Consider the following 13,735-nt stretch of genomic DNA (forward strand, 5'->3'; position numbering starts at 1 on the left):
ATGGAACACGTTTGAACATGGATTTGTTTCCACTGGAAAAGATTTACGATTTGTAGCTAATTTATATGCAAAATTCGCAATTGGTTTGCACATGTTATTCCTAAAACAAGAGTAAAAAAATATTGAATTGGCACATACAAATATTAATATCCTTGGCATTTTTTCAATCTAATAAACAGATCATTCAAACACTTTCAACAGCATTTCAACTGCTGCGAAAGCAAACCTATTAGACAAGCATACAAATAAATGCTTGATAATTTAACATACTGACCTTCTGCGCTTCTGCACTCCACAATACCAATCTTTAAGGATGAATGTGTGAAACACCAAAAATCAAATCGTGCCATCATCCGCCTCAACGTCCATCCTTTCAATTTGGCAGTGTAAAATTATTGTGTACGGTAACGATGAAGTGTTTTTTTGGTGCCTTGTGCAAACGACATTTCCTCAAGGTGCATGCCATTTGCACACGCAGCTCCGGCATAAATGTGCCGCTTTTGTCACCATAACCCGTGAAATAAATGTCAAGGCGTAACCGCACAATTAATCTCACATTAACCTCCCGAAAACAGTTTGCTGCGGATGTCAACAGGCAGGTTGAAGTTTGACGATGCCAGTGCGAGAGTTTAGGGAACCGCACAGTGAGTAGAAGGGTAGTTGCTTTTTATTTTCCAACCTATCATCTTCCTTTCATTGTAAGAAGAAAAATATATACCTCCAAGCTGATCCTTCCCATTCCGTACGGGTGTTTTGAGTACCGTGACGATCGTCCTACTGAGAGTTCCGTCTTCGCACGGGAATGTCAAAATTGAATTATCTCCATACCCCCGACGCCATTACGCAATGGGCACTCGAACAAGGGGTACGGTGTTGAACGATGGCGGTAGCGGTGTTCGCCCAATTCGACCAACTACAACCTCGCTTACATAAGAAGCGCCAGCTTTAATGGACACAGATCACGAATCCCAACGTTGTGCTCCAAAGGGAGTACCCTTGTACGGTGGGTGAAACGGTATGAGCGTCTGTAGAAAGGTTGAGAAATGCGATCATATTTCAGTGTGCATGATTCGTCCTCAAAGCCAAAACGCCATTTGTTTGGCGTAATGTTTCCACTTTATTTATTTCACGATTTTAGCTAGCTATTTATCTTTTGTAAATTAAAAGGATAATGCAAAAAACAAAATGCGCTTTATTTGTTACGGTGCTTCATTAATCGTATTCTAGTGCACAAAAGGAAAAGAGTCGCTACGAGAGTTTCTGCTATTTGGCAAGATACTGACATAAATCTACTTCATCATCTGACACTGACAATAGTCATTCTAGCCAGAAACAGCAATTCCTGAAATATGTTCATTTATTACTCGATGAAGACATCATCGATCATCGCACTGAAGGTATCTACATTGTTTGCAAATTATCATACTAGAAACCAAAACCAGAAGCAATACCATCAATGGTACCCCGAAGAGTCACCGTGGTTAGACTCCTTTCACTTAATAGTGCCTGTAATAATATTCCTTTTCATATTTCACATTGTCAAACTGTGCCGTGTGAAACCTTGGCATGTTGTCCGCAATACCTGCTAGCCGGGAGCTCGTTTGCTGAAGGAATTTAATTAATGCACAACCGACAGGTGATCCTCCCGCCGGAGACTCCAGCGGATGACCTTAACCTTAATGCATCAGCGTGTCGCACGGGTCTGTTGATTAGCAGTATGTACTTGATCGGAAGCTGCGGGGTACAGGATGAATTTTTGTCCGTCCGACGGTCATCATGATCGATCATTTTGCGGTGGAATCTGAACCCGGTGCATTGCTGTCCGTATGTCATGGTTCATCTAATTTAGTTGGTGTCTGCCGTGTTGTACTGGCTTGCAACATATTCACGCTCGAAGATAAATACTCTCGGGCCTAGATAATGCCACTTTATCGGAATTCTATTCAAATGATGCTTCTCAACATATTCATTTTGGCAAGTTTTGTTTTTTTTTTGCTCGTGCGGGTGAAACCTGTTCAGTTCGATCAACATCCAAACCTTGGCCTTCTGAACAGTGTCTTAAAATAGTGGTTTCATTTGGCTACCGTCTATATCGAACAACCATTTTTTAGATCAATTATCATTCGGTGAAAATTTAGCACAAAAAAAACATAATTAAACATTAAGCAATCAATCCTGTTAATTTGTTACACATCGTATAGCTGTTTGAGATTAAGTATTGTTATTTCCTTTTTATTGGAGATGCGATTTGCCTCATTGATGTTGAATGAATAGTACAGTTAATTTCGTTCCATCTAACTAATAATATGTCACGATAATGCATTTCTATTAACTACGGTTGAAATGTATAAGGTTGTCGGTCTATTAATTGTTCTAGCAATGCAACAGCTTGCAATTTGTTATTCTCTTTGAAGTCTATCTATGTTGAACTTGATTTAGGGACGTTTGTTTTAAGAACTTCAATCCAAAATTACTCATACACCAAAATGGGTTGAAAATTCGAAATAACTTGTAAATTGTTATTTATACACTTAAATAAATTTAAGTTGTATTATTTTTATAGTTACATTAAGTATGTTAATACACTGTTTTATTCAAATACAATCTAAATGATCAAAATATGTTTCTTTTCTATTTTGCAAACCGACAGACTGTCCAAACTGTGTGGAAGAATCATCTGCCCCGCCACGGTGGACTATGCCGTTGTTGAAGCTCGGAGAAAAGCGTTACTATCTTAGTATTTTCTTCAAGGTATGATTTAATACTGAAGCGACGTAGAAACAGGAATTTTATTCAAATTCATCTGCTTACTTTTCGTCATAGGCTAACTGGTTCAAGGCACTGCAGTACTGTCGGTTCCATGGAATGCAGCTCGCCAGCATACAGACACAGGAAGAAAACGATCGGTTGGAGAAATATGTGAAAGATTACGGTAAGTTTGATATGAAAATGGTTTTTTTTTTTCAACACTTCACTAACTCCTTCCCGATTATTCGCTCTTCTGCCGCCAGGTCTTGCTACGGAACATTTCTGGACCTCCGGCACCGATCTGGCCGAAGAAGGCAGCTTCTTCTGGGTGTCGAATGGGCGACCGCTTTCCTTTACGAATTGGAACGCCGGTGAACCGAACAACTTCCGCTACGAAAACGGTGAAGAGGAACACTGTCTCGAGCTGTGGAACCGCGATGGCAAGGGTCTCAAGTGGAACGATACACCCTGTAGCTTCGAAACGTACTTCATCTGCGAGGTTTAAACGACGATCGGACTGACTTTGTGTTGCTTTTTCGTCCACCTCAAAGTAAACGGAAATAATCCGGCACTTTGTTGAATCCTTCTCATACTCCCCGCAGTAATACAAATCAGCACCGGAAGCGATTCACAGTTGTTCCGTTTCGTGCTGTCATGCTGTTTGTGTTCAATGAAAGTGTGTCATTACAAATGCGAGTGATCGGAGAGACAAATAAGTATCTTCAACCTCCAAGCTCCCCTCACCTCGAAGTCGCTCCACTCTACTCTATCGTGTAGTATTTATATAGTTCATATATACGAGATCGATGCAACTACCACGATGGTCGTGTGCGACGGGCGTGGAACAAAGTATAGTGATGTAAGTTAGCTTTTCCACCTTTTCTTCACTCTCTCACTTTCATATCGAACGTTGTGCAGTTAATAGACAATACTGGAAGCGTTTTGCACGTGCACTTTTGTCATTCTGTTTTTGTGTTTTATGTTTTTCCTCCGTTTACATTCCATCGTAAGTTCATCATTTGTAATCTCGTTCGGTTTTGCCCTGTATCCTTGGTCCCTCTCCTCGTGCATCGTGCTCGTTTATGCGTTTGTTTCTTCGCTCTCAACCACGTTTTTAAGTGTATGTACATAAGGTTTCGCATTACTGGCCAGAAATGTGTAGTGTAATAAATAAAAAAAAAATATTTGCCAAAAATTACATCTCGAAAATATTTTACCAAACCCAAGAAAGAATATAGTTTGCTTGTTCGAATTCTGTTGTAATGTGTCCCAGCTTAACAGCACCTAAAAGTATGCAACACTTTGATTAGATGATTCCGACGGACCATCATCCGATTGGTGATTCCAAAAACATGTATGTTGCATACGTTTAGGCGAGTTTAATTCTGCATTGTAACAGTTAATTGTAACAGTGTGCAGTAGCAGAGCGCAATTTTTACATCGTCTGTTTGGTTATTATTTTTTACTTCTTTTTTCACTGCTTCTGTTTTTACTTTTGGTGGTATTCTACTTTACTTAGCTTATAGAATTGTTAAAGAAATAAACAACAAGAACTCAAAAAATGAAAAGAAACACAATTTCAAAACTATTCCTTGTTTGTGGTAAGAAAATAAGGTTCATTTGATGAATCAAAATGTAAACAGGGGTATTACCCACCCTTATCAATGAAAGCTGACCTGTATGTAGCCTTCGCGGTACTCTTCTTATCGACGAACTTCCCATTTTACTTGAGATTTCTTCTAACAAATGTACACTTTTGACAGCACGCTTTGTTGATCATTCCTACATAAAGTAAGGTTTTCTGTTTATTCTCTAGTTATATTGTAATTCGCGGATAAAAGCAATGTCCAGTAATCTACATTGTGAAATGAGCTTGTGTTCAATATTTGTACTGTTCGTTGGATTGTTCGTTGCTTGGAGTAATCTAACTGTAGCAAATAACGTGGAAGGTACGAATATGGCCTGTTTGAGCCAACAGATTCAAACGGATAGGATTAACTTTCGTTCTACTATCCTCGTTTAGGTATGCTACAGCAAAATGCATGTCTCTGTCCATGTAAGAAGTTCGAGCAGAAAGAGTACTACATTCCAATCAGTCGGGTATTACCACAATCTAATGTATGTTGTAAAGTGTCCTCCCTAACCATGATTCTACTATTCCCAGGTTAGTGATTGGTTCGGTGCAGTCGCTTTCTGCAATAGTGTCGAAATGGAGATAGCTGAAGTGTTAAATGCAGACGACGCAGATGCATTACAGCAAGTGATTCGAGAAGAAGATACCGACCAAGATATGGAGTTTTACTGGATTGGGGCAAATGACTTGGGCGAGCAGGGTGTCTATCGTTGGGCACTAACTGAACGTGCGGTGACATACAGCAACTGGACCGATGGTGAGCCAAATAATGCCCGTGGAGAGGATGGACTTCAACCGGCAGAAAGATGTGCTGCCATTGCAAAGGATACGTTCGAGTGGAACGATTTCCGTTGCACACAGAAAAAAAAGTTTATTTGTCAGCAATTTCGAGAACAATGAAATGATCATTAAATAAAAGCTTAAAAAGTTTATTGTGTTTAAACTGTGGCCTGCTGCTTGCTAATATTCGCAAATAAATTGCCTTTGTTCACCATCACATTGGGCTGGAGTCCATCGCATAGTTTCAGCCTTTATATACACGCAGAACGGTTCCGATCGGTCATTGCTTGGCACTGATGTTGGATTCCATTCTGATGTTGTCACTTCTTGATTAGTTAAACCCCATCGAAGACCATTATTGGCAGCAAGATTATTCGCTCCGATCCAATACGGCGACTGATTTCCTACCTGTGACCGTAACTTGTACCGGGTTGGTTGCAAATACATCTGTAACAATCGTCGATCATTTGCATCCTTTATCGAAGCAATTGACATACCGATCGAGTTGCAGTGTGCCACCGCTTCGAACCAATTCAGCTAAAATTAACCAAAAGGGGTTTGAATTGTGCAATATTTTACATTATTTCAAATTATAACCTATCGAACACAAGTTTACTTACACGCATATTTGGTACGGTATAAAGCTTTCCTCCTTTTGGATTTCCGCATGGACAAACACAAAGCTTCTGGTGGATCATTTCTGTAATGCGACGGATGCTGTTATTTTCATATGCAATGAAACCTCCTGGCACACATTATTTACCGAGCGCAGTTCTTGGGCTAAATGTTGGTTCTGTATCAATAATCATACAGAACATTATAACTGTTATTACACCAAAGTTTAATTTCGTGAACTTCATTCTACACTGGATGTAAAGTTTTTTTTAAAAATTGTATGAATATTCAATGGAGTAATGCTGGTAACAACGTTTACTGATAGCAATTCCCTCTCAAAGTGCGTACGTACGATCGGTACAGAATAAACCGTACGTTGTACAGCATCTGAAAACTCTCCGTAGTGTAGGCTACGTAATGCAACATACGACGGGTGAATATTTCACAACATAATCCCCCTAGAGCAGTGTTTAACAAGTTTTTCCTACGCCAACTAGCAGATAATTAGCTAATTATTATTATGAGAAAATAAATGTTTAACAGTTTTTTTAAGAGCCAAAGTATCAGAACTACTATTAAAATTAAAACTTTGTGTTGATTATTTTTTTTCCATTAGCACGGCCGTATGACTATTTGTTGAAAATTCACAGTTTATTGTATATTATAGTCGAAAGTTGATAAAATTAACAACTACTAGTTAACACTAATTAACCAATTAACTAATTAACATTTGTAAGTTAACAAAACCGGGTTCAAATCCCATCCGGACCGTCTCCCCGTAGCAAGGACTGACTATCCAGCTACGTGGTAAAAATAAGTCTAGTAAGCCAGAAATGGCCGGCGTGACCTGTAAGGTCGTTAAAGCCAAGAAGAAGTTAACAAAATATTTGTAAATATTATACAACAGCCCATAATCACTTATATAAATAGAAAATAACAAATATTAATGCGGTGTCTTAAAGAAATAAATTACAAAGTTATTGTTATGCCATAAAATTATATTACATCAAACATAACCCTAGCATTTTAAAGATTATTTAAGCAACTCTTCCTCTTCTTTCGTGGCACTACAACCCCCACAGCTCATTAATTGAAACTGCCTTTTCTAGATTTCCTTGACTTTTAAATACCCATAGAGTGGCGGCCCCGTTCATGTATGTGATAAACGGCGCCGGTCCACACGACAGGACCGGGTTTCAAATCCCATCCGGACCGTCCCCTCGTTGCAATGATTGAGTATCGTGCTCCGTGGTAAAATAAGTCTTCATACGGCCAAGTCGTTCTAACCGAGCAAAAAACATACTTATAGCGAGATTAGTACGTGCGTGCATGCGTACAATCCGGAAGGGATTTGATAGCCGGTCCTGGCGTGTGGAGTTACTGCCTTTTATTATTACACCACAGGACTGCCGCAACGGACACATAGGCTGCAACGACCACAAGAGGGAGCGAGAAAGAAAGAAAGAGAGAGAGGAAGACAGAGAGAGAGAGAGAGAAAGCGAGATTGGTTTCCAGTAAATTTGAATTGCCATTACGAAAGTGTAGCATACTTTTTTTACCGACGTTTTGAAATAATTATGGTGATGTTATGTAATTTTTTTTTTAAATTTTTAGATGCTTCGTATTTTGATCAACGTGTGGAAGTATCTTGTTCTATCCAGATTTTTTTTTATATTACGCTTAATTTTATTTTATTTTTACCGCACAATTTTGAATTTAAAAGTGACAACATCATATCCGTTCCAGCAATCGGATCACCCGTTCTCGTCTTACATCCGGCCATCACTACTGCTTCGGCTGTCAGAAATGTCAAAATTGTCAAAAGTATTTGATGTCGCTTCGGCTTGGCTTTATTTTTTGTGTGAAGAAAACTTTCATCAACTATACAATTCATTTGATCAATCTTCTGCTCGAAGCAATTCACAATGTCGCAACGGTTTCCTGCGACTAACGTGAACACTGGTCCGGGTTCACAGCGTTATCCGGCATCCCCGGGCCAAAACAATCAGCCACCCGTGATGCGACCGTACGGACCAGGAAATAATTTTTCGGTGAGTTAATTGCAACTTGACAAATGTTTACGATGCGCTGCGATGAAGTGAGCTGTTTGAAATTTTACGAAATGTGTCTATATTTAATCATCTTGTTGTTTTCTAGCCTCGAGCATATACGCCACCGCCACCGATGGGAGGAGGCGGAGGACCGGCTCAAAATCAGCATCAACGCCCGATGCAACCCGGTTTCCAGGGTGGTAGCATGCGGGGTTCGCCAATGTCTAGTTCTTCCGGAGGCAAACGTAGTTCCGAAAGTCGGGCCGCGATGAATCAAGCTCAGCAAAAGAAGTAAGTGGCGCAAATACCGCCAATGTGATAAGTGAGGTTTGTTTTTACCATGTAGTTTCGTGCTTTTTAGTGATTACTCGGTGAAAAAGAAGAAAAAGCTTGCTGATAAAATTTTACCACAAAAGGTGCGAGATCTCGTTCCCGAATCACAGGCCTACATGGATTTACTGGCCTTTGAGCGCAAACTAGATGCCACCATTATGCGCAAACGTTTGGACATACAGGAAGCATTGAAGCGTCCTATGAAGCAGAAGCGTAAGCTGCGTATCTTCATCTCGAACACGTTCTATCCCAGCAAGGACGGAAGTGACGGCGATGCAAATCCGGACGGTTCCGTAGCGTCATGGGAGCTGCGTGTTGAAGGTCGCTTGTTGGAGGACAACAAATCCGATCCGACCAAGATAAAGCGTAAATTTTCCAGCTTTTTCAAATCGCTCGTCATAGAGCTCGATAAGGACCTATACGGCCCAGACAATCATTTGGTCGAGTGGCACCGTACCCACTCCACACAGGAAACGGACGGATTTCAGGTGAAACGTCCGGGTGATCGGAATGTTCGCTGCACCATTTTGCTGCTGCTCGATTATCAACCGCTGCAGTTTAAGCTTGATCCACGCCTCGCCCGTCTGCTCGGTGTGCATACACAAACGCGCCCGGTCATTATTTCCGCATTGTGGCAGTACATAAAAACGCACAAGCTACAGGACGCACACGAGCGAGAGTACATAGCGTGTGACAAATATTTGGAACAAATTTTCGGCTGTCCACGCATGAAGTTTGCTGAGATTCCGCAACGGCTTAACCCATTGCTGCACCCACCGGATCCAATCGTGATCAACCACGTAATCACGGTTGAGGGTGGGCTAGAAAATAAACAAACGGCCTGCTACGATATCGACGTGGAGGTGGACGACACGCTCAAGAATCAGATGAATACGTTCCTGCTTAGCACAGCTAGCCAGCAGGAAATACAAACGCTGGACGGTAAAATTCACGACACGGTCGAAACGATCAATCAGTTAAAAACGAATCGCGAGTTCTTCCTAAGCTTCGCCAAGGATCCACAAACGTTCATACAGAAATGGATCGTTTCACAAACGCGCGACCTGAAGGCAATGACTGACATCGTCGGTAATCCGGAGGAAGAACGGCGGGCCGAATTCTATCACCAGCCGTGGACACAGGAGGCGGTTTCGAGATACTTCTTCACTAAGGTGAACCAAAAACGAGCCGAACTTGAACAAGCGCTTGGCATTCGAAATTCATAACGCGGTCCGGTTTAATGCATTCGATTTCCAAGTTTTGTATTGTCCCTATATTCAATTTTATTATACTAAGCCTCTTACAGACATCCCGATTCTGGAGGTGTTTCATCTATCTGCAATCAGTTTGACGCTATTTTTACGAACTGCTCTCGTAATTTAATGAAAATAAATACTCTAGGCCGATACGTCGCATGACTTAGGATTCATTAGCACGAAGATGAAAGAACTAGCTAGGGCATGAGTAGGATTGGGTATTAGGATAGAACAATATGGAAGAGCGCGGCTCGGTGGTGTATGCCATGGGTCGGAAAAGTCCGGCCCGCAAGACGATTTGATTCAGCCCACGAGAAAAATGTTGTAGGGCTCACGAAGAACAAAAATATTCACATGTTTCAACAGGTTAATTTTTCCTGCCTGGTGAAAACTCGTCCGAACTTTGCCGTGTATGTGATGAACGGCTCAGGTTCCACACGACAGGACCGACTTTCAAATCTCATCCGTTCCGTTCCCCTGTAGCAAGGACTGACTATCCGACTACGTGGTAGAAATAAGTCTAGTAAGCCAGAAATGGCCGGCGTGACCTTAGAGGTCGTTAAACCAAGAAGAGAGAGAGAGAGAGAGAGAGAGAGAATATTGAATCATCCACTGCACTTCATCCACTCCGGTTCCATACCGCAAGACCGGGTATCAAGTCTCATTCGGACCGTTCCCCGTAGCAAGGACCGACTATCCGGTTATGTGGTAAAAATAAGTTTAGAAAGTCAGTAAGTTCTGTGAGCTACCTTCCATGCTCTCTCTCTCTATCTCTCTCTCTCTCTCTCTCTCTCTCTCTGTCTCTCTTTCTCTCTCTCTCTCTCTCTCTCTCTCTACCCGTCCCTTTCAGTGAATTCGGCAAAACCATCATTTCCTGTTTCATAAGTATTCCAGTTTTTACATATAATTCTTTTGGAAAGTCCTGATATCTTTCTATCTGCTTTGGTCAACCATTTTCATTTTCTAGCTACTCTACTATGTTTAAAGTTGTATTGTTTTGAAATTCAGAATCATTGGAACAGTAAACATAATCTTTTTGATAGATACTGGAGCATCAGTTAACACTATTATCATAAGAGGACTGGTGGAATATAAGAGCTTATTCACAGCAGTTGGCAAGCGCATCCCGATCCTACGTTACGGAGTTATGGGGGTGTGGCAGTGTGACCAATTGATCGTTGATTTTATCCAAACATGCCACTACACAAAATAATTCAAGAGGCTCTTTAGTAGGCCCAGTGTAGACGCAGTACCTGCAATATTTTGTTTTGCCGGCACGTGCTCCAATTGAAATTCGTAATGTTTCAACCTCAAAAACCGCATTCCGTTCTTTCTGTTCATTCCGTTAAAATCATTCTTTTGCCTATATCCTTATATGTTTTGTCGGTGTTATCATTAATTTCAATGCCACACTGCCCGATCGCAACAAAAATTTCCTTCCCAAGAGATAGTATGCAAATCGTTCCATCGCCCATAGTATCGTTAGCTATCGAAGCTATACATAGCTTCTCTATGTAACTGTGGATAGGTGCTGTCCACTGTGCTGTGCAAATCTTCTTGAGCTACAATTGCTACTAGACCCCAAGGTGAAATCCGTGTATAGTATGATCATATCCTCACTATTGAAATATCTTCTCTTAAATAAAATCTTTCTCAGTAATTGTTTTCAGTTTCACAAATGTTCTCTGGTTTAAAGCTTCCCATTTAAAACCGTCACGCAAGGGTTTTATTTTATGGGAGAAATTTCTGATTAATGATCCGATAAACGCTAGCATTCCTAGGAAGCTTCTAAATTGCTATGTATCACTTGGCCTATCAAACTTATGGATGGCCGACAACTTCTCCCTCATAAATGTGTAAAAAGTTTCAATTCAAAAAATTCTATCTTTTCTTATCCGTAACTAGATTTTCCATCATTAATTGTGAGACCATTTGTTCAATCATCTCCTTAACTTCATTCTGAAATTTCTTAAGTTCTTCCAATGACCTAGCATAGATCAAAATGTCGTCGACGCATACCAAACCATTTTGACAATATCTGATTTTTTTGCATCTCTCGTTGGTAAGTTTTGGTGCACAAGATAACCCGAATGGTAACCTTCTAAACCTGATCAATTCCCCTACCGTCTTTAATGAGGATATGTAACGTACATCATCATACAACTCGACGTGAAAGTACACGTCCTTTTAATCTATTTTGGAAAACAATATACTATCTTTATTGTAAGGAATATTAGACCAAATTATTTCCAATGAATGTATTGGATAAAGATCCCTTATAATAGCCTTATTAGCCTCTTTAGAATCTATTACGATTCTGGAATGTTGTCCTCTTTTGCTACAAGAACCATTGCTGATTGTACCAAAGGATATTTCTGCGTCCTGGCTATCTACATGTTCAATAATACCTTTTTATTCCGTCTCTGACATTCTTTCACTAACTGTATTCTCAAACGCTTTGGGTATGTATGATTTGTTTGGAAGCAACTATTGCGTCGATTTTAAATTTCGCCGGATTTATTGCTAATCTTGGAAAATCCTTGATAAATTCTTTGGAAACTTAGCAATGCTAATTCTGCACCCTTCGCCACGAAAAATTGTAGCCGTTGTTTTTTCTTCTTACAACATCTTGCGGATATCATTACCTTGAATGTACATTCCTCGTTCAACACTGCCATATCCCCATAACTCCGTAACGTTGAATCTGGATGCGCTTGACAACTGCTATGAATGAGTTTTTTTTTTATCAGCACATTTATCAGTTTCTGCTTCTGCATGAATAGTCCGGTACGACTCTCGCTTAACTAACTACACTCGCTTAATTGAAACTCCACCGCGGTTTGACTGTATCGCTACGAAGTTATTTTAAATATCATGAAACCGACGTTAAACAGAAGTCCAGTTCTGGCCTCTCGACAGTACAAGTACCACTAAAGTGCAGCATAAAATAAGAACGAAGATCAAACGTTGAGTAACTTCGGAGTTACACCCGGACGTTCCAAGTTTTCCTGAAGATCCGTCATCAAGAACATAGTCTAGTCAATTTGTCAATTACACTGAGGAATTAAAATAAATATTTGTTGGTCATAGTTTAATGTTTTTTTGTAGATCTCATCCCTTCTCAAGATTGCTAAAATACAATTGCATAACAGTTCTGTGAGGAGCTACTGCAATAATTTCGACGCTAAAGCGAAAAGCCCTGTCAAGTGAACACACAGCACACAATTTTAAACAGATTTTTCTTTACTCGTTAGTCTTTTATCTTTAACGTTTTGCTGGGAATGTTGCCTAGCAGGACACCAAGATCACTATTTAATAAGAAAGGATTTGTGCAAGAGGATCAATACGAACTAAAGAGAATTCTGAAACCGATGAGACGGGAAACATTTTAAGTGGTAACAGAATTCAAATTATCAGCATCAATGTGCAAAATGAGTTTGGCGCTGCGAATAGAATATACACGTCGGTGTCCTTGAGTTTTGTTAATTTTGTTACAATTGGAAGGATTATTGAAGGTCCAAAATTAATTCAAAGTATCTTTTTCAATTTTTGTGATGGAAGGAGGAGATGTGCGGTCACTAATTTATTACGAAATTAATAGATGGAGGATGCTTCTAGCGTTACGTTTTCTTACGATGGGAGGGAATTGCGATCCGTCTCGATCCTTGTCATTCTGTTGAAATATATATCAAAGTATCACCTTACTTATGGAAACCTTGACAATGTATTGAACTTATAGATCATATGAAATAAAGTTGTCAGTTGTGTTAGAACCATCGACTGGTACGGGTCGCCTTTCTTTATGCATACATCACAACAGGTTATGGGCCCAGTTACCCAACACAGAAAGTGAACAGATCAATTCGCAATAATTCGTTTTCAAACGTGTGCAGTTAATACCATAAAAAAATGGAAGAAAAATATGGTGTAAAGAAACTAAACAATAATAATTGGTTAGCATGGAAAATTCGTGCCCAAATGGTGCTCCTAAAGGAGGATTTGTGGAGTGCAGTGGAAAATGCTGTTCCGGAAAAAGAGAAGAAAACAGAAGCGTGGGTTAAGGCCGATAGCAAAGCGAAGGCCACGCTAATACTTTTGGTGGATGATGACCAATTACCTATAATAAAAAAATGTCATTATGCCAAAGAGGTATATGATACACTCAAAGCCCATCACGAGAAAACAACACGATCGATGCGAGTATCATATCTAAAAAAAGTATGTGCTACTAATTTTTCTAACGGCGACATTGCTGAACACATCAAGCAATTCGAAGAATACTTTGAGAAACTAGACGCTTCTGGTACCAAGCTTGATGA

At 40.1% G+C, this 13,735-nt stretch overlaps 4 protein-coding genes across 5 annotated transcripts in view; 3 read left to right on the plus strand and 1 right to left on the minus strand.

The window, feature by feature from the left end:
- LOC125769179 (uncharacterized) overlaps positions 1–3,946 on the plus strand; it is a 35,678-nt gene extending 31,732 nt beyond the window's left edge. For both annotated transcript variants that reach the window (XM_049437732.1, XM_049437731.1), the window contains 3 exons: positions 2,651–2,751; positions 2,824–2,932; positions 3,012–3,946. In XM_049437732.1, coding sequence (XP_049293689.1) covers positions 2,651–2,751; positions 2,824–2,932; positions 3,012–3,253 — 452 coding nt within the window. In that variant the 3' untranslated portion in view covers positions 3,254–3,946. The remainder of the gene's footprint in view (positions 1–2,650; positions 2,752–2,823; positions 2,933–3,011) is intronic.
- Positions 3,947–4,473: 527 nt separating this feature from the next.
- LOC125769198 (perlucin-like) lies at positions 4,474–5,324 on the plus strand. Its single transcript, XM_049437762.1, has 3 exons — positions 4,474–4,697; positions 4,772–4,848; positions 4,913–5,324. The coding sequence occupies exons 1-3, from the start codon at positions 4,592–4,594 to the stop codon at positions 5,279–5,281; spliced, it is 552 nt and encodes a 183-aa protein (XP_049293719.1). The 5' UTR covers positions 4,474–4,591; the 3' UTR covers positions 5,282–5,324.
- On the minus strand, positions 5,295–6,470 carry LOC125769199 (uncharacterized). Its single transcript, XM_049437763.1, has 3 exons — positions 5,925–6,470; positions 5,782–5,861; positions 5,295–5,698 (listed from the first exon to the last, which is right to left on the minus strand). The coding sequence occupies exons 1-3, from the start codon at positions 6,019–6,021 to the stop codon at positions 5,342–5,344; spliced, it is 534 nt and encodes a 177-aa protein (XP_049293720.1). The 5' UTR covers positions 6,022–6,470; the 3' UTR covers positions 5,295–5,341.
- Positions 6,471–7,396: 926 nt separating this feature from the next.
- LOC125769185 (brahma-associated protein of 60 kDa-like) lies at positions 7,397–9,568 on the plus strand. Its single transcript, XM_049437746.1, has 3 exons — positions 7,397–7,827; positions 7,934–8,118; positions 8,189–9,568. Exons 1-3 carry the CDS (start codon positions 7,702–7,704, stop codon positions 9,384–9,386), a joined length of 1,509 nt encoding a protein of 502 aa, XP_049293703.1. The 5' UTR covers positions 7,397–7,701; the 3' UTR covers positions 9,387–9,568.
- The last annotated feature ends 4,167 nt before the right edge of the window (positions 9,569–13,735 follow it).

The sequence above is a fragment of the Anopheles funestus genome, chromosome 3RL (assembly GCF_943734845.2).
Source record: "Anopheles funestus chromosome 3RL, idAnoFuneDA-416_04, whole genome shotgun sequence".
NCBI lineage: Eukaryota > Metazoa > Arthropoda > Insecta > Diptera > Culicidae > Anopheles > Anopheles funestus.

Coding starts and splice junctions, on each gene's coding strand:
- LOC125769199 (XM_049437763.1), bottom strand. CDS start 6,021: ATGAAGTTCACGAAATTAAACTTTGGTGTAATAACAGTTATAATGTTC. Junction 5,862..5,924: donor TAGCCCAAGAACTGCGCTCG/GTAAATAATGTG, acceptor GTCGCATTACAG/AAATGATCCACCAGAAGCTT. Junction 5,699..5,781: donor ATACCGTACCAAATATGCGT/GTAAGTAAACTT, acceptor GGTTAATTTTAG/CTGAATTGGTTCGAAGCGGT.
- LOC125769185 (XM_049437746.1), top strand. CDS start 7,702: ATGTCGCAACGGTTTCCTGCGACTAACGTGAACACTGGTCCGGGTTCA. Junction 7,828..7,933: donor GACCAGGAAATAATTTTTCG/GTGAGTTAATTG, acceptor GTTGTTTTCTAG/CCTCGAGCATATACGCCACC. Junction 8,119..8,188: donor AATCAAGCTCAGCAAAAGAA/GTAAGTGGCGCA, acceptor CGTGCTTTTTAG/TGATTACTCGGTGAAAAAGA.
- LOC125769198 (XM_049437762.1), top strand. CDS start 4,592: ATGTCCAGTAATCTACATTGTGAAATGAGCTTGTGTTCAATATTTGTA. Junction 4,698..4,771: donor TGTAGCAAATAACGTGGAAG/GTACGAATATGG, acceptor ATCCTCGTTTAG/GTATGCTACAGCAAAATGCA. Junction 4,849..4,912: donor ACTACATTCCAATCAGTCGG/GTATTACCACAA, acceptor TACTATTCCCAG/GTTAGTGATTGGTTCGGTGC.